This window comes from Rousettus aegyptiacus, unplaced genomic scaffold (genome assembly GCF_014176215.1).
Source record: "Rousettus aegyptiacus isolate mRouAeg1 unplaced genomic scaffold, mRouAeg1.p scaffold_m13_p_5, whole genome shotgun sequence".
Lineage (NCBI taxonomy): Eukaryota > Metazoa > Chordata > Mammalia > Chiroptera > Pteropodidae > Rousettus > Rousettus aegyptiacus.
In genome coordinates, this window is record NW_023416308.1 from 113,598,536 (window position 1) to 113,626,107 (window position 27,572).

A 27,572-nucleotide genomic window follows, 5' to 3' on the forward strand; every position below is an offset into this window, starting at 1 on the left:
TTTTGATAAGAATTAAGTATAAATAGTGCTTCTGTAAGCTGTGATTATAGGAAGTTGAAAACAATCTGTATTATTGTGTAGTATATGGCTTTCTATACAAGAAAGTAAATAATTAGCCCTAGACAAAGGTGGTTTTTATTTCAAGATGTTTTTATATTCACACCTCATGAGAGAATAAGATAGAAGATATATGATTTTTCTGGCTCAGCAGATATTCCCCTGGAAATGAAACCTATGGAGGTTGTTGCCAGACACAGGGATTAGAGAATGCTGAAGTCTCATGCCTTTAATTCTCAAAATTTGAGAGAAAAAGTGGAATATCAAAGTGTAGGACATTTAGTGTTTTCAGAAACCAAAATTTTGAAGTAGTAACTGAGAAGCTAGAAAAGATAGTAAAAAAAAAAAAATTTCAAAACCATTTCCTCCACATCTGCTACTTCATGTCTAAAGGAATTTTATCTCCAATTGACCTTAACGTCACTAAATCAAGGAACTTTGGTGAACAATACATCTTCCCCAGTACTCCACAACAGGCCCAGCCTTAAGGATCGATGTGATCATAAGAACAACTTAGAAGGAGCACAAAGTTAACAGAAAGGAGAGAGTCACTTGTCTATATGTCCTAGATCAGATACATAGGGAGATTTAGGAAATAATAAGAAAGACTCAGAATGCCTAGTGTCTGGGAGTCTTGGAACAGAAGAAGGAAAAGGAGAATTGAGACAAAAGATGGAAGGAGATGCTGACAGATCCTGTTCTCAAATATTCCTGGTTCTAGGGCTTCATGTGGACTTGAGCAAAGCCATCTGTACCCTGATAATATTTTCCTCCATTTCAAGTATCTGTTAGGAATACTCATTGAAACTCATTCATACTGAAGTACAAATGACCGAGATGAAGTCAACCATCTTTCTGATAAGAGAATGGGAATGAGAGCGAAATGCCTAAAAACACAAAGAAATGGAAGAAGCCCAAGGAAAATTTGTGTCTAAACTGTGAGGTGGGGCAAGAATGACGTGGTTAAATCCCAGCATTTAAAAGCTACGCCCAAGATTATTCGGTTTTGTTCCTAGCCAAAGTGTCATCGTGTAGAACGTATGATGTTAGGAAACATAGAACACCAGACTATGGGAAAACTTCCTCAAAGCTAAGCAGGGTCAGGCCTGGTTAGTACCTGGATGGGAGACCACCTAGGAAGACCAGGTACCGTAGATGTGAAAAAAAAATAAGGGATTGTAAGCTGACAAGGTCCTTGCAATCTGTGAGGCTGACCAAGGGTTGCCTTGCCTTAAAAAAAAAAAAAAAAAAAAAGAAAGAAAGAAAGAAAGAAAGAAAACATCCTGAAATGACATGTTTTTTAGGATCTCGAAAGTAACAATGGCAAGGAAACAACTGATAGGAAATTTATTGAAAAGCAATGAGAGATCCAGACACAGGCTTTCAGTACCCTAATTTCTTTGGATTGACATCTAGGGCACATCTTTTCCAAAGGAAATGCCTTTTGCAGTACAAATGGAGATGCAGCCTCCACATAGCAAAAGAAAGTGGAAAATCTAAAGGAAAAAAATTTTTTCTCATGATTTTCTCTTATTCTTAATTAATTTTATCAGATTAATTCAAAATAGAGATTATTTAAGCAAGCGACCTGCATATTAAGATGGTAAATTAAACGAGGCATATTTACGGAGTGGTAAGTAAATTAAGGCAGCTGGAGCAGTCTTTATGGGGTCAAGTGGTAGGAAATTGGGGCCAAGAAACTAGATTTGGGCTAAATTATTACGGAAATCAATATCGTACTATATTATCAGGTTCTCATGCTGTAAATGTTGCCTATCTAAGGTTTAATTGTAAGAGACAGAGGAAATGAAGACATAATTTATATATGTCCAGATCATATCTAAAGGATCGTCAGGGTTTCTACACTTGAAAGTGCTTCTTAGCTCCCCGGCCAGAGCGCTCAGTGATAAGGGTGCTCTTACAGGGGAAAAAAGACAAGGAAATGATTTTGTACATGAGGCAATGAGTTCAGTTTGAAACATATTTAATTTGAGGTGCTTTGGAGTCATCTGGGTTGAAACCTCTTGTAAGAAGTTGGGATTATGAGCCTAGAGCTAGAGAGGTCTAGGATAAAAATTCAGCATTAAGATTGTTGTAAATTTATATGTGAGCTATATATGTAAATTTATATGTGAGTCTATTTGTAGACTATATAGCTGGAAGAGTCGAGGGACAAGATAGCAGCCTAAGGAGATTAAGGTCCACATAAAAAGCCATGTTAAAATGTCAAGTTTGTGAGAATAAAAGACAATAGTGACCAAGTAGTAAAATGAGGGGCTGAAATTCCATCTAAAGGCATTCGAACTCAGAATTTAAAAGAGAAATGGTTCTAGCCAAAGGGAACACACACACACAAACACAAACACACACCCCTAATTCTTAATTCTCCTCTGAATAGAGGGGAAAAAAAAAAACATGAATATATAAGAATGTGTAGTTTTCTATTCAGCTAGATTGAATTTAAACTGATAGGTATTCAATACCATAACAGATAATAATACATGTAGTTTAAGCAGAAAACTTTATGTTCTTATACAATCAATCTGTGTTTTGGGATCTATTCATGTAGCATTTGGCTTTCAGTACAAAGAAAGAAAAAGGAAGGGAGGGAGGGACAGAGGGAGTGGGAAAAAAAGGAAAAGGAGAAGGAACTAAAAAGCATCAAAAGCACATGGTTTAATTTAAAAATCTCAAAGATGAGACTATTCCAAAATTCTACCCCGAATCCTGTAGTTCTTTTAGAGTGTGTTCATGATCAATTATCTAACACTCAGCTTACTTTAGGTCCTTGGCAGAATGGATTCATTTTCCTACACAAAGAACCATCATGACTTCAATCGAGGAGGAAAGTTTAGTGGCAAATGAAGAACTTCACTTAGTCCAAGAGGCTTCTTTGAAAATGCATTTTAATGAAGGCCTCGGTATTTTCTTTCCCCCATTTCATTAATAAAAATTTAATTGGATAAATATGATTATTTTTTTCTGTGTGGGGAGGTAAGTATAAATTTATTTCAGGTTAAATCTGGTCATCCTAAATTAAGGGATTCTTCCACACAAGAGAAATTCTAAGAATGTGTACACATTTCCGGAGTGGGTTTTAGATCGAATATTGATGGGGTAATATAGTAAATGCTCCCTTCCTTACAGACTGTGAACTGTCATTTCAATGCGGTAGAAAAGTTGCATGCTGTTTATACCAGTACAAAACTAATCAATTTTTGATGCACCAGAAACAACAGTCTTTCCAATTTATGCCAGAAAATAATAAAATATTCAAGAAGGCTGCTTTTGGAAGGTAATGTGTGATTCTTACATTTAAAATTTAAACTGTAGATTAAATGTCTTTAAATGCTCTTTTCTGTTCAATAAAATAGTTTTTAATAACATGATATTAAACATCCTTGCAAGTGGACTCATTAAATTCTAATTGCATGTTTTTTAGTAATAAAGGTCATGGATTCAATGAGAAGTTATTAAATGAAGCCAACAAAATTTTATTTACCCTCCATGCCAAAAAATCGGGCTAAAAATATCCCTTTATTCCATTCTAAATACAAGCATAACAGTAGTCTAGTAATGGTCTCCTCTCCCCATCTCTATAATAAAAAAAAAAAATTCATAGGACTTATTACTGGGTGATTTTTCCAGGTGCTACATAGGAATTTTGGTATTTTATCCAAATTTCTCTCAAACGTTAATCATTTTGTCATTCATAAATAAATAAGCTCAAGTTCATCAAGAGAGTTCAGAACTTACAGGTAATAGATTAACCTCTAGCTGCAAAAAGCATTGCCCATGAAGAGACTATAGAACCACAGATGGAAAAATCAAGGGACGCAGTGGGGACCCATATGACAAAAGAACATGAGATTAATACTTTGGTAAAGGGCCAGGTTTGGGACATTAGGAAGTAATGAACTGGAAGTGGGGGTAAGACCTAGGTATAGACACTCAAATAGAAACAGAAATCCTGGTCCTGGCCAAAAACAAAGCAGAGCACCAACAAACTGCCTCAGTCTACAAGGTAATTTCAGTCCCTGGGTTTCTAAATCTTGACCCCCTTCTGGAGGGTTGATCTTATGGAAGAAGAACACCAATAGAGAATGGAATTTGGAAACAGAATCATGAAGAAAATTTTGAATGTTATGTTATGTTTTATGGATAAAATACAATTTTATGTTAACTACAATGGTGTAATAAACTACATTCCAAATTCTATCATCGCATATTAACAATTAAGCATAGCATTAAACTGTTAACAGTTTAAATTCGATTAGTTTGGCTAGAAAACTAAATATTTGTGTATGTTTAGCCTGTGTTTTTAGTGTTTATGAAGCATGGTTTTTAGTTTCTAACCTACATGAAAAAAGAAAGAAAGAAAAACATCAAAATTAGATGTGTTGATTCTGGGGGTGGGGAGAAGCTGACTGGTGAGAACAGTCCCGTTATCATCGCTTCCAAAGAAACCACCAAAAATCCTGCGGTCTGACGTGGACAGTCCTCTCTTCCCAGCTTTTTAGATATGATTTATCTGCTAAGAGAGAAGATGACTCAAGAAGAAGTTTAGAAACTCTGAGAGTTCCAGTAAGAATTAATATTCTCATTCAAGAATAAGCTGAAAAGAATATACTGAAATGGGTAATATTTATTTTAGCACCATTGTGTCCTTTCTCTGAGCCCCTGTATGCAACGTCTCTGAATTACCCTACCATGTCAGAATAGATATTCAATTGGGAAGAATTTTCAAAGTCATTTATTAGAAAAATAAAGCTGCTTTTTAGAATGTATTAATGATCAGTTTACTAACTCATGTTCTAACTAACTCAGTTTACTAACTCCACTTATTTCAGGTTTGTGATACAAAAGGATCCGTTTATTACATATTAAAGAATAGAACCATCGTGGCCTCAGTCCAGAATGAAAAAGTGTAATGAAGAATAAAGGAAGAACATCATCGTTTTGTTCACGTGGCTTTCTAGAAATGCATTAACGTTCGTCCCAATGTTTATTTTCTCCCATTCTGTAAATAAAAATTAAAATGGATGACTCTGGTTTACATTTCTATAGGGGGCATGTTGAGTGTAAAGTTTTCTCAGTTCAGATCTGGTTGTCTTAAGCTACCGAATTATTTCACTCAAGAAAACCCCAGAGGGGCTGACATCACCACCATTACCCAGGAAGCATCTTCTTCCCGCAAAAAAAGGTCCCAAGAAAAGCAGACCTCTCTGGACAAGTTGCATTTAGAAGACACCACCAGATTCCAAAGGACAGAAGAAAGAAAATATGAACAAACATCTTTCAGCAATCAACACCCCAGGAAAGATCAGAAAAGGGGCTCTATGGTTTGTTCATTTATTCGTTCACTCATTCATTCATTCCTACTATGTGCCAGACACAGCAGTATACGCTGGTAATAGCTGACTGCCAGAGGGTTTAAGGGGACTAAGGGATTATGGGCGGGGGGGATAGAGGGGGACGGCGCAGAAGTAAAGAAGTCAGACAGGGTCTCTGCCCTCATAAAAATCACCTCTAGGAGGATTCTAACTATTTGACTCATGGTATTTACTTAATTAGAATAAAATAAATAAAATAAAATAAATAAAAAATAAATAAAATTAAATTAAATAATAAAATAAAATAAAAATAAATAAATAAATAAAATAAAAATAAAATAAATAAAATAGTAATAATAACAGTAATAGCTTATGTCAAAGTTCTGTAGCATGCGCCTGTGAGGTACCTCAGCAGGTATTATTATCTCCACTCTACAGAGTTAATGGAAGACCAAAGAAGCTAATTATTCTTCCAGGCGTTGCACCCGCCGCAACATATAGAAGATTCTCGGCTGCAGGGAGCTTGCGTGGTGACGCAGCTTCAAAGGGCTGTCTCTGCAGAGTTGTCAGCCAGCAGGTGGAGTCAAACACAGCGTCTCGTCCCTGGGAGCATCCAGGTCCAAGGACAGTAAGATGCTGACACAGCCCAGGCCAGGACGGCCTCCGTGCCGGCGCCGCTACTCCACCCTCACCGTGGGGGCCTGCAGACAGCGGAGCGGCGGGAGTTCCACTGCACCACGGGGTCCCGCGGGTCTCCGCGTGCAGCGCCCCGCGCAGCTGCGCTCTTGCCCGCAACCGCAGCACCCGTGCCGCGCGAGGCGGGATGCGGCGCCTAACCGAGGAAACAGATCCCCGCCGCCTCTTCGCGGCTGGGAGGCCTGGCACTGGGGGCGCCGCCGGTGGCGTCACACCCCCTCTGGCCCTGCTCTCAGGGCATGACTTGAGCGGAGGGAGCGGTGGCCGGGCTCCCTCTAGGACTTAGACCCGGTTACCCCGAGATCAGAGGTTGCCAGGCCCCGGCGCCTTGGGACTCTCTCGTCCTGGCTTCTCCCATCGCTAGGAATGTTTCGCTGGTAACAGCAGTTAAAGTGAGAAGCTCCATGCTCACTCAACCTGAGCGCACTTCGGCCTCACTCAGAGGGCTAGGTGGCGGCGCACGCATTGCCTGGGGGAATCATCCAGCGTTTTTAAGTAAGTAAACCCCTGCGGGACAGTTGACCTTGTGAATTGCGGCACAGTTATAAACCAAGGCCTGCAGTTCTCGACACCCACACGATTGCGTTCCTGTTTGAAAGCGCTTTTCCTTACTGTCCTGATTCTTCTGGTCTCCATATGAGGTCCTCTGGAGTCTGGGTTTCAACTCTTTTACAGGATCCTTGTTTATCACCTGGAGGTGTGTCTCCGGGGTCCCTAAAGGGAATTCTGTATATTCGCATAGCTTAGACTTAAGTCATTCCATTCCACATCGTCCAAATGTGATGAAAAGTTAACAAGTTTCAGCTTGTTCTTTAGGAGAGTAGTGATAATAATAAACGATGACTATATTTATTGTGCCCTTACTAGGTTACCAAACACTTTTCTAATTTTTTCTCTTTAATATTAATTTTACAAATGGCATGAGCCCATATGCTAAGACCTGTCACCTAAAATACCACGAAGCGAAAGCCAGTTCAGTTGTTGGCAAGCTGCAGGAACACAGAGATTCTTTATATTTATACAGTTACTCAACAATCACTGAGCTCCAACACTGTGCCATATGCAATGCTTAAAGTCTACAGTTTTAAAAAATAATAATAATAAAGCATGGCACAAACCCACACAAAAATATGGCCCATCAGCGGAACTGCAAAGAATCAGACATGGCGGGCACCCGCCATGAAAATAAACCAGAGGGCACTTCATGAAAGGTTGTTGTACGTTTGGGCTCTATTTTGAAGACACTGGGGAGCCTCCTAAGTGATATGATCCGACTTGAAAAGATTACCGTGACCGAGATATGGAGAATACACTGAAGGGGCAAAGAAAGGAGGAATGACAGATTGCAGGAGAGAAGACCAAACGAGAGGACTTTGCAATAACCCAAGCCAAAAATGAATCCCATGTCAGCTCAGCTACTGACATCTTAGCTTTGTCTCCCATTTCTAGCTCTGCGCCGACCCCTCAACACAGGAATGGATTCGGTGCGGGGCTTCTCCGTATCTTAGTTGGTTGGTCGATTTGGTCAGGTTGGGCTGGCTTTGAGGGGAGAAGGGCGAAGGAGAGGAAGTTGAAAAGGAGCACTGAGCATACCTGAGTTTAACGTTTCTGAGAACCATTTTCATTTCACTGAGAAATGGCAGATAATGTTAGAAATGAGGCAAAAGTCCAGTCCAACCAATGGAGAGGGCACAGAGCTTAGAGGAAAGCTGTATTATAGTGAGCATGTGGAAACCCACAAGGCTGTTTCTGGATATGAGACTTATGACAATGGGACTAATTTAAAAAGACGTGGACGGAGGTAACATCAGTGAAAATGGCAGAGTGGGGACCACCAAGCAATGTGTAAATTGGCAAAGATGGTCAGAATTAACTGTCTCCCAGCTCTGGAAATTAATTGAAACTTGTAAGAAAGGAATGCCTAATCAAACACACACACACACACACACACACACACACACACACACACACAACTGAATCTTGTTGGTAAGAAAGTTTTGTGGAATTTGAACTTAGCTTATCTCTTTTTCCACTCCCCAGCTCATCGATGGCCTTGAAGAAAACAGCCCGCGTTCCCAGCACAGGTACCAAGTACTAGAGGGAGCAGAACAAATCCTATCCTCAAAGAACCTGGGCTGTTGCTTTGGCCTCTTTGTCGGGTGGTTTCCTGGAGGATCTGCTCAAAGGACCCACCTTTGTCTCACCTAACTCAGGACTATCCCAGGGCTACGATACCAAACAAAATCTAGCAGTGTACTAAAAGAATAATACACCATCACCAAATAGGATTATTCCCTGTAATGCAAGGGTGGCCAAATATATGAAAATCGCCAATGTAATACACTGTATTAAGAGACCGAAAGGGGAAAAAACAGCTGATCATTTCAATTGATGCAGAAAAAGCATTTGGCAAAATCTGATGCTCCTTACATGATAAAAAAAATACTCAACAAACCAGGACTAGAAAGAGACTTCCTCAACATGATAAATGATGTGTATGACAAATTACAGCTAACATCATACGTAATGGTGAAACACTGGAAGCTTTCTTGCCAAGATCAGGAATAAGACAAGATATCTACTCTCTTCTATTTAACATTGTACTGGGAGGTCTACCAAGGGCAGGTGGACAATAAAAATAAATAACATGCACCCACGTAGATAATAAGAAGTAAAACTATACCTATGAACATATGACATGATCTTATGTAGATAAAACCCTAAAGAATACACACACACATATACACACACACACACGCACACACACACAAATCAGTTTATGAATAAATTCAATAGGTCTCTGTATATAAGATCGATACACAAGTCTTAGTTGTATTTATGTACACTAGCAATCAACAATCCAATAATAAAATTAAGAAACAATTCCATTTACAATAACAACCAAAAGAATAAAAGACTTAAGAATAAATTTATACAACTGCAAGACTTATACACTTAACATATTGTTGACAGAAAGTTAAGAAGAGCTACATAAATGAAAAGATTTCCCGTGTTCAGTGCAATGGAAAATTTAACAGAGTAAGGTTGCGATACTTTCAGACTGATCTGGAGTCGATGGAATCCTTATCAAAATCCCAAATGGTTTTTCTTGAAGAAATTGACAAGCTCGTCCTAAAATTCATACGGACGGCAAGGGATCCTGATTAGCCAAAACAATCTTCGTACTTGAAAAAAAGTACAAAGTGAAAGACATACTTTTTAACTTCAAAACCTACTATGAAGCTATCAAAACAGTATAGTACTGGCATAAAGAAAGACGCATAGGTTAATAGAATAGAATTTGAAAATTTAAATAAATCCAGGCATCTATGGCCAATTGATTTTAGATGAAGAACAAGACCATTTAGTGGGGGGCGGGGAATGTCTTTTCAATAAATGGTGCTGGAAAAACTGAATATCCATATTCAAAAGAATTAATTTCAACCCATACCACACACACCATATAGAAAAACTAACTCAAAATGGATCAAAGACCTAAAAATGTAAGAGCTAAAAATAAGTATAAATCTTCATGACCTTAGATTAGAAATAGGCTTCTTAAATATGACCCCATTTCCCTTGCCCGCACGGCCCCTGGGAGGTACCACTTTACTCTGTTTCTATGAGTTTGACTTCTGTTTTAGACCCCACATAACAGTGATAACACATGGTATTTGTTTTCTCTGGAAGGCATAATGCCTTTTGGGTTCATCCGGGTCACAAATACCAAGTTTGTTCAATACTACGGTAGGCTGTGGGTCTGTCTATCCCATGTGCCTTCATGCTGGGATCCACGTTAAGTAGAATACAGCGATATCCTGGGAAGTGACAGTTTCACAAGAGAGGTAAATGAGCAAGAAGACCGAGAGAAACTTAGGATACCTCATAAGGTTTTGGCTCAGACATGGCATGTGTCATGTCTCTCACGCTGCATCAGTCAAAGCATGTTACAAGGTCAAATCCAATTCCGGCGAGGTAGGGAAGTAGTCTTTCCCTGGAGTAGAGGAGCCACACTGCAGGTCACAAGGCAAAATGTGAGGGATATAACTCGCTAAAAGGGAAAAAGGGAAAAGAATAATTGGGGACAGTAATTCAGTAGACCATAGCTACTTCTCTGAACCATCTCCTACCCATAAGCCCTCAAGGAAAACCACTAGCCACAGCCTCTGGCAACTTAATGAACTTAACGTGCAAAAGGTTGCCTTTTGCCCCAAACTTATTCCGAAACACTATGAGAACTCTCACTTCATGTACTTCCTCTTACATGAGTTTTAAAAAACTAATGGAGAATTTATTTTAAAGACGCAGGTGTATCACATGGCAGGCAAAAATAAAAAAATAAAAATAAATAAACCCTGAGATGAGGGAAGTGAGAACCATCAGAATTTTTAGGGAGTATTCTCCCTCCATCTCTTTAGTCTGGGTATTCTCCCACTCTTTCCAAAAGGTGGAACATTTTGTCAATACTATCACTTCTTGTTTAAGATTAGGCAAGCCCGGATTAGGACTGTATTGTCTTAGTGCTATATATAATTTCTTGGGAAGGGAACTATGATTGGCTCAGTTAGTCGGATTCCGACGACTTCTCCAATCAACTATGGCTAGATTGGGAGACGCTTTTGCAAAGACCAAACATGGCAACCAGGAACCCAAACCTGGATGATCCTGTGGATCTAAGGCAGTGGGGGAATTCCTAGAAGAAGTGAAAATAATGCGAGCTGGATACCTACATCTAAAGTTATCTACTTAGTCTCATTTAAAGACCATGATGGAAGCATAAATATGAGAAGTAGCTCTTGGTTTTTGACAGGAAGTTTTTAGTTATGTAGTAGAGAGTAATATCATCAGGTTGATGCAAAAAGCTTCTCAAGGAAAATAGTAGAAAACCAGCATCTGTGATATTAAGTGCTTCTCAGATGTAATTAGTTTTGCTTTTTCTCTATATTTCTCCACAGACAAGGAATCCATTATTTCTCCATAATTTACGTATCATATCTTCATTAAAATGCCAAGAAGATATAGCAACCCAAGAAAGGAGAGCAGAGCACTGGGGGTAAGGATTAAGTGCTACTTGGGTTGATAAACGATGAGTGTTGCATCTTCCCAATATAAAAGGGAAGAGCTGTGGACCACATCTACAGGGAACTTCCCAAAGGAAGGAAAGTCGATGACAGCATTCTGAGGTGATCCCAGTCAGGCTAGAGCAAATTGGATGCAAATTATAAATCCACAAATCATAACTGAAAGGTTCAACATCATCACAACCTACCCAGGGTTCTAGCAATCTTATGCATTGCATAAGCAATCTTATGCATTGAAGGTCCATTTTATACCTTTGTTTATACACAGTATGAAACAAGTTTATAGATCATAAATGAGGTGGTCAGGCAATGGGCTCGAAACCAGAAGGGGCTGTAGACACTGTGGCTCTGTGGCCAGTGACTGTTTGATAACATCATGCTCTCAGCATGCTCCCCGACATTTAGCTCAAAGAGGTCACATCCTGCACCGCTGTTCTCCCTCTCACTTCTCCTCAACCTTAAAATGCTTCCCCTTTTGTATTATCCGCCAACATTCGAGGGGCCTCCATGCACATTTTGATGTAAGGCAGAAAAATTAAACCTTGTCCTAGAAAAATTCCAAACATATCAAATCTGTGATTCTCTCCAGCTGATTGGTTGCTAGCTGGCCCACTACGAGAATGCAGGGGACACCTTCATGCAGCAAGGCCTCATATAGAGCAGGGTCAACCAGCTACCCAATCTCCTATTACCATGGCGCTTTAGGTCCAGGCTGCTTGCTTTCTATTTCCTTATCTGGCCTGGATGGTGGTGATGGCAATGTATGTGAGAAGGAACAGCCTTGTCACTGGCCACCCACTGACCTGCCCAGGAAGATCTACCACCTCAGAGAGGATGAGTCATTTAGGATATTCTACGAGTTTCTCCTACTAAATCCCTTTGGGTCCTTCATTGAAGTAAGAGTAGGTAAGTGGATTCATGGCTCAGAAAGGAGCCAAAACTGAAGAATGTGGCAGTAGCGGGCAAGTCCATTTAATCTCATCCCAAATTGCCCTCCATCCTGTGTCAGATCGAGAAAGAAGTTGTCAATACATGCATAGTTTTGTGTTGCCTCAAAGTCAGGGTGATCTTCAAGGGAGAGTAATATAACCCACCGAAAGCCACTTCTTGACTTTCTGTGATGGTTAATTTCATGTGTCAACTTACCCGGGCCACAGGGCACCCAGATACTCGGTCGCATTATTTTGGGTGTTTCTTTGAGAGTGTTTTTTGAATGAGGTTAACATTTAAATCATTAAGCATGAATAAGGCAGATTGCCCTCCATCATGTGGGTGGGCCTCATCCAATCAGTTGAAGGCCCGATGAGAACAAAAGATTGACCTTCCCGGCCTGCTTCAGTGGTTGCAGCACCCTGGTCACTGGTGTGTTTGCATGGCTCTAGTCCAGCTGGAAAACAAGGCTCAGCTCTAGGCACAGCTTCTGAGAACACAGCACTTGAGGGTTATAGAAAGCCAGGGATTATTAGAGAGCCTTCCTTCCTGCTTTCTTGAACAAAGCCTAGGGCCGTGGTTGCAAAAGTCAGCCCTGAGGATGGGAGTGGGCAGAGCAAAAGGAAACTAAAGTCCAAATCCCAGACAAAAGAGGAAGGGAAGAGGAAAACAAGGTCACAGAGTACTTGGTTTGGGTTGGTGGAAGCGAATAAGAACGAAACCTGCCAGGTGGAGTCGGCTTCATAGAACCAGCCACAGGAAGGAGAGGGGTGTCCAGATTCCCAAAGCAACAGCTCCCTTTTCAGCTGCGTGGATCAAACAGACAAATGGGCCTCTGCTTGTTAGTTAGCTAGAACTAACCACGATATGAAATATTAATTACCTCTGAAGATTACTGTAAAAAAAAAAAAAAACACTCCTTGTTAAAATAAACACAGAGATCTTAACACCCTACTGGGGCCACCCTTTCTTTATCCACTTAGGGTCCCCCCTGACACGCAACCTTTTCACCACTGCTTCAGAAACACCCAGGCAAGCTGGACATTTCCATTACCTGTCAGTCACCCAAACCGTAATTGTCTGTGTTAGGTTTGACCTGAGTAATAACAATGGCTCTCTCTTCTCACAGGCTGTACAAATAATTGTTGGCCTGTTCCACTTTGCCCTGGGGATTCTCTGTTCTCAATTGTTTTTAGAAGATGGCAACGCAGGAATTGGTTCTTTGCCTGTACTTATTGTACTAACTTACGCATTTTGCTCTACACCATTTGTGAGTAAACCATAGTATTATTATTCAACTCATTTACTTTTTTTTTCTACTGTATCAAGCAAATTACTCAAGAGATCAAGCAAAGGCTAAAGACCCAATCTCTAAACTCTAAGGAGCTAATTTTACTGTGGAAACAGCCTTTACAAAACGGTGGTGGAGAGTATGTCCATGGGAAAATGTTTATGTTTGCTGCATGTTTTGATAAGTTCCTTGAGAACAGAATAGATATTGAAGGGATATGCTTGAAGAATAATAAAGAGAGTGGCTGTTTGGATAACTCTAAGGTTTTTCTTTGGCAGAGCAAAAATGTCTGAGGCTATAACTTGAATTTTAGAGAGGTTATATAAGGAAAGAGAAAAGAAGAAACATGGGAGTTGGGAGGAGGGCCAAGAGAAGTTTAGGGAAATTAAACAGAGATTTCTAACGTGGATGTTTTGAATAAGGATATTGTAATAATTCCATGAGTATAGTTTCCAAAGGCCCTATGGGAGACATAGTGCAGCTTCCCACAAGTTATTTTAAGCTCACAGGTACAACTAATCGAAGAAGCAATTTTATCAGTCAGGGCCCATTTTATTCATAAGCAACATGGCCTCATAACACAACTGATACTCCAATTGTATCAAGTTTCCAGCTGAACAGAAAGTTAATTCAAGGCCAAATTTCTCCTGAGAAGAGAAAGGGTTTCATTAACTCCTTAGCCACACTTTTGAACTCCTCACTCCAAAAAACAAGGCTTCAAGGGAGAGAAGATCTGAAGGTGACCCCGTGGCCCTGTGCTTTGCGAGAAGGCTTCTGAGACACACGCAGCTACCACAGCTACCTACCGTGGCTTCCCCTAGGGAGGGACCTGGTGATTGGTGGGCCGGATGAGACACATTTCCTCAGAGGCTTTCCTATCCCACCCAGTTGGAGGGCATTTACCAGCACGGAGAACATTCTGGAAAAGCCCGTATGTCATTAAGAGAAATGCTTTGAACTGAAAAGAATACAGTGAATCACCATTATAAGGCATCTAGAAATGAGCCTTGGTCCAAGGTAGAAGAGAAGCTTATAGCCGAAATTAGCCACAAACATTAATTACTCCATTTTATTTCTACTGTGTATCGGGTGCCTTCCAAAACTGCCTCAGTCTGTTTTATAAAATTGCCACAACAACCCCATGAGATAGCAATAACTGGTCCTCATTTTACGGATAAGGTAACCAAGACTGAGAAAAAGTAAGTAACTTTCCCAGAGTGACCCAGCAAAGTGTCCGAGATTTTGAAAAATTTAGGCAAGAGTGCTTCTGCTTCCGTGACAGGATCTCATTTTCCTGGATGGCAAGATTCTCAGTGCCCTTCGAATGAGTTATCTTTTGTTACCGCTGTAGGCAGATTGAAGGTGGGTATAAGATACACACACTATTGGCGGGAAAAATTGAATTCTTGACATACAAGGAGCAATCATCGTTTTAACTGGTGCCGGCAGGTAATGATAGTACTTAGGACCTGACGTGTGTGGAAGTTTACCAGTAACTCTTCAGATCAAATGCTTTGTGAAGCTATTTTCTATCAGTGAAATATTTTTTCTGTAATATAATAGGTGAGAAGCTCTTGCAAATGAAGCTACCCCACTAGCCACTCAGGATTACTTTCTAATAATTTAGGTCATGAGCTTTACAAGTGGCAGTCAAAACAAGTGAAGTGTCTATAGCTCGTTCCTCATAGTGATTGCCACAGAAACGAAATAGTTAAAGCTGTGTTCTTCAGAGAATTCACTGACCGTTCCGATCTCATGAATGCCACTGGTGTTAGGAAAAGCATTATCTAGGGGACCATCAACAAGAATGGGTGTTTACAAGTGCCTGTTTCTATCCACAGTTCATCACTTCAGGATCCGTCAGCGTAGAAACACAGAGGAAACCTACCCATCACAAGGTATGGTGGAATGCTTGGAGCAGTGCCAAAGATAAAAAGATTACCTGACACAAACTCAGGAGAAGAAATGATTATTTCTGAACTAACTTTTTTTAGGGGACATAAAGCTTTTCCAAATGTTTGGATGGCAGTGGGGGTTGGGGGTGGAGAGGGAGAATCATTTAGTTTTTATAAGTATGCACTCCAGTGCATCTTTTGTAAACGGGTGTTGAGGTTACAGTGTGAGGAACTGGTTTTATAAGGTGTCAGCTATGAGGGTTTTGATGGAATAATTCATTTTAAGCTATCCAAAGGGGTATATGTAACTACATAAAACTGACCTGCGAGTCAAAGCAAGACAGTAAATAGGGTAAGCTTAAGATAATAGCATTTAATTATGACAAGATAATGTTTGAAAAGAGACTTGCCCTCAGCAAACCCAGGTCTAGAAAATATCGTTAGAATATAAATCAGATATTATTAAGTTACATCCGACAAATGACAGTGACTTTCTCCTTAGAACCTCTCCCCTCGTGGCTAGGATCACAGCTCCAGAGAATTCAAATTCTGACTCCCCTACTACTGGCTATGTGAACTTGGGCAAATTACGTTGCTCTGTGCTTCCTTCTCCCCAACTGAAGGGAAATGTGGCTAATAATAGTATCTACCTCAAAGGGTGTTGTGAAGATTAAATGAGTAAATAAGCATAAAGAACCATCCCTGGCACTCAGTGAGTTCTCAATAAACGTTAGTTCTGCATATCAGAACCTATGAAGAAAACGAGGTGCTTTCAGGAATTGGCGAAAGAAGAAACCGAAGAAATTTTGTTTAATTTAACTTAACTAAACGTCTGCCTTTTCTTTTCCCAAAAGGATAGGGTCAAAGAGGCACAAGAGGCTGTTTTGCTCAGCAGCAGCTCGGTGGCTGTAATTAATGGGCATTAAGTTTTTATGCTTTTTTTTGTTGTTGTTACTTCTACCATAACCAAGGTAGACACTAATAACATTATTTTCCATTCTACTCCTTTCCCTACGCTTGTTTCTCCAACGTATTTACAAACATGGGGTACATGTGACCCAGACATTATCTGGTGTTGCCTTTTCCCCAGACATAAACGTACAATTGACCTCAAAGCCCATGAAGCCCCCTTGTGACTCTGCAAATTCCTGGAACTGACATTCACATAGTTCATTTTCTGTATTTGCACACGCAATCCCAATTTTGCTTCACAGCATCCGGAAAAAAAAAAAGCAGGTGTGAATAGACTTGGCCCCTTTACCGGTTTGTACAAAAACTCACAAAAAACGTTTTGGACTTTTGCTTGAGGGACGGCGAGGGAAGATGATGACTAATTTCCAAGGTCGAGGCATGATCTTGCTCCCCTCGTAATTCTCCCCGCAACCTCCAGCATCGCTCTGTCATCTGCCTTCTTTCCCTCCTCCTCATTGCACCTCGAGGAAAGATAGAGCTCTCTTTGTGTCTCATACAGAGCAGTTCTATTTTTTTCTCTAGAAATACTTGACATCATCCCTCACAGAAAACACACAGATTCATTCGCACCAAGAATGCCTGTCCAGGAACTTTTTTAACCAATGTGGCAGCTCAACCGCCACAAAAAGAAACCCATTACAATTATTTCTCAAGTCATGAAAAAGTGCTGGCATAATATTCTAGCATACTTAGGTACTGTAACATACTTCCTGTCCCTAAATTCCAACAATTCAATTCAAAAAGTATTTATTGAGTGCGAGGCATGTTCTGGGTATGTAGGATGCATCAGCGAACAAAGAGTTATTGCCCCTGTGGAGTTTATATTCTCCTTGGGGGATAAAGACAATAAACATGACAAATAAAAGATCACATAGCGTATTAGAAGGTGATAGCTGTGGTGGGAAAAAGAATGTGAAAGGGGCTGCCGTTGATGGGCTGTACGTTTAAGGAAAATGATCCAAATCAGTCTTACTGAGCGAAGCTTGAGGGAAGAGGATAGCCACGCAGATATCGGAGGGAACGGCATCCCAAGCAAAGGGAGCAGCGTCGGAAAAGTGTCTGGCGAGGCCGGGTTAGAGGGCCAGTGTGGTCTCAGCAGAGCAGCTGAGGGAAGGCAGCAGGAAGTGGGGTCTGTGCGCTATGGGCACCAGGTCACGTAAGGGCTTTTAGACCGGCTTCTGCTCTTAGGAAAATAGGAGAGTATTTTGAGAAGTGACGTGATGAAGAGTGTGTTCAAAGGATCATTCTGACCTCCCTCATCCGGACTTCATAGCACAGGTTTGATGAACTCCTTTCATAAAGACTAACGCAATAAGGAGAGCTCCCTGAATAAAAAGGGGGCTGCCTGATAGACAACCAAAAATTAGTATGTCCACCAAAGTCCTTTCTTTTGGTTGACCAGTATCGAATCGCATCCTCCTTCCCATTACTAAAATAATAATAATAATAAATAATAATAATAATAATAATAATAAAATTCTTTAACTATCCCTCACATACATACAAAATGCATATTGCCCCTTCTTCACAGCTTAGGCAAGGCCCTCAGTGCCATTCAAGAGTTTGGATGTTGTCGTCAGGGAAGGTAGCTTTAAGTAGTAAAGTGACATTCCTGGAGCAGGAATGCCACTGACAAATCTTAGACTTGAAGCTTATCTGCATCATGATATATTTATTAAATTTTATTAAATTAAATTTGTCATTTTGTCTCCTCCATTAGATTGTAAAATATTTGAGTAGAAAGTTTAGCTTAATCCTGAGCACAATGTTTAGCATGTTGTAGGAACTATATAATTATTGGTTGAATGAATAAATAAATATCTCGCCTGAAAATTTTTTCGTCCTCTTGACTTTTAGACAAAGTTGAGGGCAGTGACCTGCTATCAACCACAGTAATATTCCAGAAAATCAAATTACATAATTTCAACTAGTCAATACAACAGACTGATTGTTTCATCAAAATCGTTTATGCTGCCCATGACGAGTTGTTTGCATGTCTATTACAGTTGATTGCTGCCATTGTTATGAACATCATAAGTACCTGCCTTGCTACACTTGGCACAATTTCGTTAAGCATTTTTTCTATAACTTACGAGTCAATAGCGGATGACTATGATTGGTCACATGTAAGTACCAAGCTTAATAATAACTAGATCAAAACTTTAGATATAAATGGAAAATCTATGATGAGTGATGTGTGTTGTGGTGGGTGGGGTATGGAAAAGGCAAACAAACTCGTAAACCATCTTTGGCACAGAAATATAAAAACTAACTGTATTTCCTCCACATTTTTGCCATGAGACTATTAAAAGAATCAGTTTTTTCCCCAAATTTAGAAACACTGGCAACCTCTAAGAGATCAAAATTATCATCACTTGAAAATAAAGTGATAGGATACCTAGAAAAACCCTGAAGACTCGCCTGGAAAACTACCAAAACAAGAAAAGCAGTTTAATAAAGCAGCCAAGTAAAAGAAAAACTTACAAAAAATTAATACATAAATAATCACTTAGATACTGAAGTGAAAAACATAATAAATAGCCCAATCAAAATAACAGCAAAACTATGAAAACATAATAAGTGCATTAAAAAGGAACTAAATACTTTGAGAAACTATATTCTTGAATGCAAATTTTCAATATCATAAAATCACAAGAGTCTACAAATTAATATACGTAAGTGTGATGTAATTCCATGTAAAATCTCAACAAAGTTTTGAGAGAGAATGCAATAAAATTACTCTAAAATGCATATGAGTGGAAGAATAATTGTGTGAAAATTGCCAGAAAAGTCTAGAAGCCACATAACAATGGGCCAAACAATTTGCTACACCAGAGAGTAAAACATGTTACTAGGCTATTATAATAAAAATGGTATAGTATTTATACATTATAAGAAAAATTGATCAAAGAACACAATAGAGTTGAGAAATAAATTCAAGTGCAGTCAGAAACATTAATTTAGGAGAAAATAACTTTATTAGTCCGTATGGAAAAGATGAAACTTAAATAAATAGTATTAAGTCAAGGAGCTATCCATTTCAAAGAAAATCATAATGGGTGCCTACTTGCCCCATGTATAACAAGAAACTGCAGATTAAACGAATGGTCATAAAAACTACTAAAAAATAGCATAAAGTATAAAATTAGTATATTACTTATAAAGGCAGGAAAGAAAATCAAGAATTAAAGAGAAAAAGAGACATTTTATTGCGCAAATATTTTCATTTTTGATATAGTACAGGCTGAGACAACAGGAGCCTAAAGAGTAAGGCCAGTGACCCCACGGGCGGGGAGGGTAGGACAGCGGACAGAACATTGAGCCACATGGGGTCATTCTCAGGCCTTGGAATCTAAAGAAATTTGCCCTGTTGTGTTTTGGACTTGCTTAGGGCCCACGACCCCTTTTTTTCCCTCCTTATTTCCCCCTTTTGGAGTGGGGATATCTATTCTCTGCCTGTCCCACCATACGTCCTAGAAGTAGATAACTTATTTTCTGGTTTCACAGGTCTACAGATAGAGAAGAATTTGATCCGAGGATGGACCAATTTAGGAGTCCCATCCATAACTGAGTTAGATAATTTAGATGACGAGTTTTGGGGCTTTTTTGATTTGATATTTAGATCAAATTTTGGACTTAGAGTTGATGTTGGAATGGGTCAAAACTTCTGGAGACGTTGAGATCAGGTGAATATTGGAGAGGGGGAGGGCAGAGAGAGATTATTATAGGTTAAATAGTGTCTCCAAAAAGGATTTGTTGAAGTCCTAACCCACAGTACCTCAGAATGTGATGTTACTTGGGAATGAGGTCTTTGCAGATGTAATCAGCTAAGATGAGGTCATACTGGAGAAGGGTGAGCCGTTAATCCAACATAACTGGTGCTCTTATAAGAAAGATGCTGCTACTAGCCAAGGAACACCTGGGGGCTTCTACCAAAAGCTAGAAGAGGCAAAGAAGAATTCCCTGATAAAAGCTTTTGGAAGGAGCATTGTCCTGCCAATGCATTCCTTTTGGACTTTTAACTTCCAGACTGTGATACATTTCAGTTTTGTTAAGCCACCCAATTATAATAGTTTATTACACTGGCCCTAGAAAACTAGTACAGGAAGCCAATAAATAGCCATCCAGTCTTCTCCTCTCATGTTCGGAACCAACCGATGTAAGACACAAGAATCAAGAAGATGTAGATAAAACTATCAGCTTTACTGTTGGTTGTCGTAGCTGGAGAACGAGTTTTAAATCTTTGGTCAAATGAGCTTGCTGGTACTTCCTTTCATTAATTAATCTCATCCACTTAGTTACAAATAGACTATGGGCCTCCCTGTGTTAGGAGGAGACAATGATCATATCTTAAAGAGAGAATTGTGGTGATAAACACAAACCATTCTGAAAAAAAAGAGAACCCAGAAGAACCTGGGTTCTTTCTCTCAAAATCACCAATGAGATAAATCCCTGCTTCTCGCATGGAGAATTTAAAGTGAAGAGTTTTAGGAAACACCAGAAGTCACTCTTCGCCTATTTCTAAGAAGACAGAAACTCCTCCTTTGGGGCATGGTAGAAATGTGGAAAGAGAGAGAGAATGGTTCTAGCTAATACATTTAGTAATGCTTACAATATATCAGTTAAAAGAAAATAAAACATGCAAATTATATGTGCACGGAATAGAAAAGCATAAAACAGAGAGAGAGAGTGTAAGGAGCAAAAAGGATGGACACCCAATGTCAACCCCTGAAGAATTTCAGCAGCTCCTGGTATAATAGGTCATCTCTGTACTTCTCGGTCTTGTCATGTATAAGACGGAAGTAAAAGTATCCTACTTGTAAGGTGGTTGTTAGAATTAATAGTGCTTAGCATAACAAATGGTACTTACACAAGTACTCAGTAAATTAAATTAAAACACGTTTTGTTGTTATGGAAAATACCCAAAAATAACCATAGTTGTGTGAGACTGATGAGATGAATGATATTTAGTCCCTGTTTTTTTAAATGTCGTTCTTGTATAATTTTTAAATGGTTGATTAATACCAGGAATATTTCTTTCCTTTTCAATTCAGCTAGCTGGTAGTATGCTTTTGCAGTTTTTACTCTTCAGTGCCATCACAGAACTGGTCATTACAAACATAGTCATCGACTGGTTTGTGACAGCAGTGACTCAAGTACCAAATGATGAAGAGGGTGAGTAATTTTGTTTCTGGCTCTCAGATCAGGATAAAACAGCTTCTACTAAGAAGCTTCTCTTAAGGAACTAACATTTAGCTAGAATTGGGGGGAAAAGTATTACTTCTCAACTAAAGTAACCTGAAAATATGCAGAAATGTCTCTTGCTGCATCCTGTGTCAAATTTAAGTCAAACAACTTATCTTGGGCAAAACTATGTGAGAGAATTATGTCTTTTAGACTTACATCTCCCAGGGGATTAATAGAGGAACTATATAGACTGAAAAGTGTCGCTGGTCATACCAGTAAGATGGGGAAACTGAAGGCTAATTCAAAGTTAGTTATGAAATGTTGGTTTCCAATGTTTGGGATCTTCAAATGCCTTCAGAAAATAAAGATTTTAGAGGACCCTAAGGAGAGCAGTTCTGGAATCTAAGAGTACCAATCTCTAAAAAGCCGTTCCTCCATTATATAAATGGGAACACTGGCAAAAGTTGTCAAAATCAACTTTTTTAGAATTCTGCAAATTAGTCAAAAACTTGAAACAATTCAAGGAGCACTTAAGAAAAACGGCTGAATCTTGGCGAGAACAGTGAGAGTCTTTTTGTGTTGTAATTTGCCCTCTTCCCATCCCCATTACTCCACTCCCCATGGTCTGTTTCATAGTCTTTATACGAAACAAACTTATAACCACAGTACCTGTGAAAAACACCGGCCTACTAACCACAAAACGGGGAGAAATGGGATTGGAGCTCCCAGAAAAGCCCCATTCCCAGAGAATTGTTACTAATTTGTCTGGCAGCTCCCCAGAAATCCTCACTGGCAAGGCTCATCTTTTTTTTTTTTTTTTTTTTTCACCTTTTATTTTTTTAATATTTTCTTAGACAAGGCAATCCTTGGTTGACCTCGCAGATTGCAAGAACCTTGTCAGCTTAAAATCCCTTATTTTTTACTTTTTATGCCTACAGTTCCTGGTCTTCCTAGGCAGTTTCCCATCCAAGTACTCACCAGGCCCGACCCTGCCTAGCTTCTGAGATCAGATGGGATCGAGCTTGTTCGGGGTGGCATGGCCATAGACACAAGGCTCTTCTTTACTTGACCTTACTCAAAGCTCGGTCACTGGGAACAGCTTTTTTTTTCCTGGAACATTTGTCAGAACAACCGATGGCATTTAGCATTACATCTGCCTAAAGAAGGCATACGAGTCGGGGAAAACAAGTTGGGAAAAACTGGGGAGAAAGATGTTCATAGGGAACTTTGAAACTGTGACAATAGCTGGAAATAAAAAAGGCCGTGTGCACATGCAGGGATGTGTGCATGCTAAAAAAAAGGCCTGAGAATTCCCTAACCTCCCAGCTCTGGTTGACCTGAAGCTGTCTGCAAGCAGGCAGTGATGGCTGAGGCAGAGGTGTAAACTGCCTCTCAGAGCCTTAAAGCTTACGGCACCCCCAACATGCACACATATAGCTTCTCGGGAAAGACCGGGAAATGTTTTGGTTCAAGGCAGTTAAGGAAACCCATGTCCAATTATTTAATAACAACTAAGCTAACAAAACAGTTACAGAAATGTCCACACGTGACAAATATGAAGACTTTATATGATTAGTTCAGAGACATCACTAAACAGAACAAAAACAACAGAACCAACCCCTGAGATGATCTACTTTCCAATATCGCCACATTGTATTATTTTAAATATGTAGTTTTTAACAAAAGAAATTATGAGATATGCAAAGAAATGGAAAAGTATAACCTAAACACAAGGAAAAAAGCAATGAGTAGAAATTGTATCTGAAGAAGTCTAGATGTTAGACTTAGTAGAAAAAATAAGTTCCAATTGGTTAACTAAAGCGTGCTAAAAGAACTAAAGAAACCATGTCTAAAAAATCTAAAGGAAGATGTGAGAGCAATGTCTCATGATAAAGAAAATACCAATAAATTTATAAGAACAATAAAAAAAAACCAAATAGAAATCCTGGAGCAGAAAACTATAATAACTAAAATGAAAAATTCACTCAAGAGGCTCCACCAAATATTTTACCTAACAAAAGAAATAACTCACAAACTTAAAAACAGATCAATTGAAATTATCTAGGCTGTGAAAGAGAATGAAAAATGTACAGCTTCAGACATCTTTGATACACCATCAATCACGCCAAAATGTCATAATGAGGAGTCACGTAAGAAGAGAGAGAGAAAACGGGAAACATAGCATAAGGACTTCTTGAAAATATACTGAAAAACTTCAAATATTTGATTTAAAAAAAAACATTAATTAATATCCAAGGACCTCAACAAACTGCAAGCAGAATAAACTAGAAGAGATTCAAGCCTAGACATAACACAAACAAAATGCCATAAAGATAGACAAAGGAAAAATCTTGACGTCCACGAGAGACAAGGAATCCATCCTGAAAGGGGGATCTTCAAGAAAATCAGCAGCTTATTTCTCCCCAGAAACCACGGAGGCCTGAAGGCAGAGAACGAGATGACATCTTCAAAGCACTGAAAGAAACGTACTGTCAGCCAAGAGCTACATAATCGACAAAGCTGTCCTTTTAAAACGAAGTAGAAATTAAATCATTCTCAGAGAAGAAAAACTAAGAATGTGTTGCTATAGCAGATATCTCCTACGGGAACTTCTAGAGGTAGTCCTTTAGACTGAAATAATAGGATTCCAGAAAGTAAGTAGAATTGACAAGAAGAAACAGAAGTCACCACTGAAGATAACTACCTAGGTAAATATAAATATAAGTATAAATGTATTATTTTTGAAACCCTTTCTTCTTTAAATTCAAAGACACAAACAGGTTAAATATAAATATGGAAAAATATATACCATATAAACAGAAACCAAAAGGGAACTGGAGTGGCTCTAGTGATGTCAGACAAAAGAGACTTTAAGACAAAAATTGTTACTAGAGATAAATAAATTTTCATAATGACAAAAAAAGTCAATCATATATGTACGTAACGACAGAGTCCCAAAATACATGAAGCAAAAATTGACGGATTTGACAGAAGATACACAAAATTTTAAAAATAATAGTTGGGCATGTCAGTACCTTACATTCCATGATTTATAGAACAGCTATTCAAAAGTAAAAGGAATACGAGAGACTTGAACAAAACTTCTAACCATCTAGACATCTATAGAACACTCTATCCAGCAACAGCAGAGTACACATTCTTCTCATGTGCACATAGAATATTCTCCAGGATAGACCATATTTTAAGCTATAAAACAAGTCTCAATAAATTTAAAATCATGAAAACCATACAAAATATGTTCTCTGTCCACAGTGGAATTTAATTAGAAATCAATAAAATAAGAAAATTTGAAAATATCATAATATACGTGAAACAACATATTCCTAAATCATCAAAATGTCAAAGAAGAAATAAAAAAAATTAGAAAATGTTTAAGGTGAATGAAAACATGCAACATAGCAAAGCTGATTGGATACATCTAAAGTAGCATTTAGAGGAAAATTTATAGCTGTAAATACTATATTGAAAAACAGAAGAAATGTCTCAAAGCAAAAACCTAACTTTACACCTTATGTAACGAAAATATGAGAAAACTAAATCCAAAGTGAGAAAAATGGAAATAATAAAGACTGAAGTGGGAAAAATAAAATAATTGAAAACCAACAGAGAAAAAACAAATGAAAAGTTGATTTTTTTAAGTATCACAAAAAGACAAATTATTAGCTACACTGACTAAAAGGAAAAGAGAGAAGAGTTAAATCACTAAAATTATGATTGAAAGAGGGAAGGAACATGACTAAAATCCTTACAGAAATTTTTTTTAAAAAAATGAATAATTTGTCGAAAAGTTAGATAACCAACATGAAATGGACAAATTCCTTAAAACACACCAACTACTGAAAGTGAAGTAATAAAAATCTGGAGAGATTCATCACAAGTTAAGAGATTGATCTAATAAGAAAAAAAGTTCTGCAAAGAATACCAAAGTACCAGATGGCTACGTCATAAGTTCTACCAAACATTTAGAGAAGTCATACTAATCTTTCACAAATTCGTCCCGAAACATAGAAGAAGAAAATACTTTCTAACATATACAAGGCTAGTATTACCCTGATACCATGTTTGTGAAATTCCTATAGGGTAGTATGTGGAGGAGAATGCTGGAAAATGAGGGTGGAGGGCAAATCGCAGCCAAATCCTAGTAGGACTCAAATCACCTTACTGAAGAATTTAGTAAGTATCAAGGTGCTTTCAAAGCATTTTTAACAGCAGTGTTTCTTGATCAGACTCCGGGGCTGCATAATTGTTCCCATTACAATATTTTTTGCAGCAAATTACAGGTTCCCCAACTCAAGCTGCTTAATTAACCAGGAAATACGTTATGTCTTGTAGCAGTGAGTCTACGAATAGAGGAGATTCCATGCCCAATTGATTCATCTGCTGAGTGACTTATCAGTGACCCAGGTTCGTTCTTTCTTCCTCTACTGTCCTCAGCTTTATTCTGGTGACCATAAGAAGGCTAGGGCAGCATTTCCTGGTTCCCATGGACCAGGGGAAACTGGCTTCTCTTTCTAAGAAGTCAAAATGAGGCCTCTCGTTACCTCCCATGGGTCCAGCTGACAGAGGCCGGCCCATCTCTGAACTGGATAGTGGTAAAAGGGGCAGGGCTGCCATGAGGATTGAGATAAACATGTAGTAATTTTGAGAGAGTCTATCATGGTGTCCTCAGTCATTTAGCAGAAGAGCAGGGATAAAATTGGAGAACAAGGCTAGAGACAGGGAAAATTAGAAGGTTGCTCCAACGGGCCACATTACAGCCAAGTGATGATACCTGAACTTGAACCACAGAGCATAAAGGGAAGAGGATAAATTTGAAAGATATTCAGGAAGTTTATTGATGTTATTTATAGATTAGTTTCACGCCCAACGTTGCTGGATAACTTAGGTCTTAGTTCCACTAAAATTAACTGTATAAACTACCTATTCTTTTTTTCTAATCTTCATACTGCTCAGCAACTATTAAGCTTAGCTTTAAATACTGATCTGTATCTCACTTGATTATAAAACTCTTCAAAATGTCAATGTATTTTCAGGGTTGTGTGTGTGTGTGTGTGTGTGTGTGTGTGTGTGTGTGCCTGTGCTAATACAACAGGCTATTCTGCTATGAACTTAAAAACAAAACACAAAAAAAGAAAAAACACAAGAAAAAAAAAATGAAACCGTGTCCATTAGAATGTCTTCTGTGATAACTCCCCTAGATCCCGTATATGAGCCGGATAAGTCTCCATTTCATTGGTTATTCAGATATTCTACCTTCCGATCTAGGACATGAAGTCAAAGAACTACCTCACCCTACACCCAGAGTTTAGCTGAAAGTTAGTCACTTTGTGAAGAGTAATATTTTAGTTTTATATGGTCATTGCAATTCACTAAAACCTCTAGTTTCTGATGGACCACAGATCTAACAAGCCTTAGACTGTGTCCCAAGACAGAGTAAGTGCTTCTTCTCATTATGGTCATATTCTAGGTTTACACTGTTTGTCTGTTTTGTGCTGTTATTTTGTCTCGTTTTAACTCTGTGGCTGAGGAAGAGGCTCTTGTTTTAGAGTATTATCACGATCAATTTGCTGTGACTTGATTCCCTCCAGGTCTTTCGCTGTCGAACTACTCTGGCAGTTCATAACTTGCAAAGAACCAGTGTGACTCCAATCAAGAACGAAAGATTAATTGTGAATTAGTGAAGAACTCCGTAATGTTTTCAAGAGGCCTCACGGGAAATGCATTGTAAGGAAGTCCTTCCGGTACTCCTTTTTCCTACTCCTTCAATAAAGGATGCGATTTGACCACAAGTTGACTCTTCCTTATTTAAAAACTATTCTGAGTTGACACGAATAAAGATAGCTAATCAGGAGAGAGGTTGGAATGTCAAGGTGAATGCCCACTTTATCTCGAGTTGGAGGAAATTGGCCTGAGTGAAGGGACTCCTTTGTCCGAAAGAAGGAAATACTCTGACTTTGGAATCGGGCATAAGGTCGAAGTAGCAATAGCAAGACTCTTGATCTCTCTGCGCTTCTATTTCCTCATTTATAAAACAGAAGTAATAGTCCGTAGCCCACAGAGTAAATGCAAGAATTAAATGAGGATATATCAATAAAAGGACTTACGCAGC

The 27,572-nt window shown here is 38.9% G+C and overlaps 1 protein-coding gene and 1 pseudogene across 1 annotated transcript; one reads left to right on the top strand and one right to left on the bottom strand.

Moving 5' to 3' along the window:
• The first annotated feature begins 8,129 nt into the window (after positions 1-8,129).
• LOC107497314 (membrane-spanning 4-domains subfamily A member 12-like) lies at positions 8,130-27,242 on the top strand. Its single transcript, XM_036221609.1, has 7 exons — positions 8,130-8,170; positions 11,042-11,139; positions 13,227-13,367; positions 15,164-15,286; positions 18,262-18,381; positions 21,310-21,430; positions 27,052-27,242. The coding sequence occupies exons 2-7, from the start codon at positions 11,092-11,094 to the stop codon at positions 27,084-27,086; spliced, it is 588 nt and encodes a 195-aa protein (XP_036077502.1). The 5' UTR covers positions 8,130-8,170; positions 11,042-11,091; the 3' UTR covers positions 27,087-27,242.
• On the bottom strand, positions 22,372-22,490 carry LOC118603742 (annotated as a pseudogene).
• Positions 27,243-27,572: the final 330 nt, after the last annotated feature.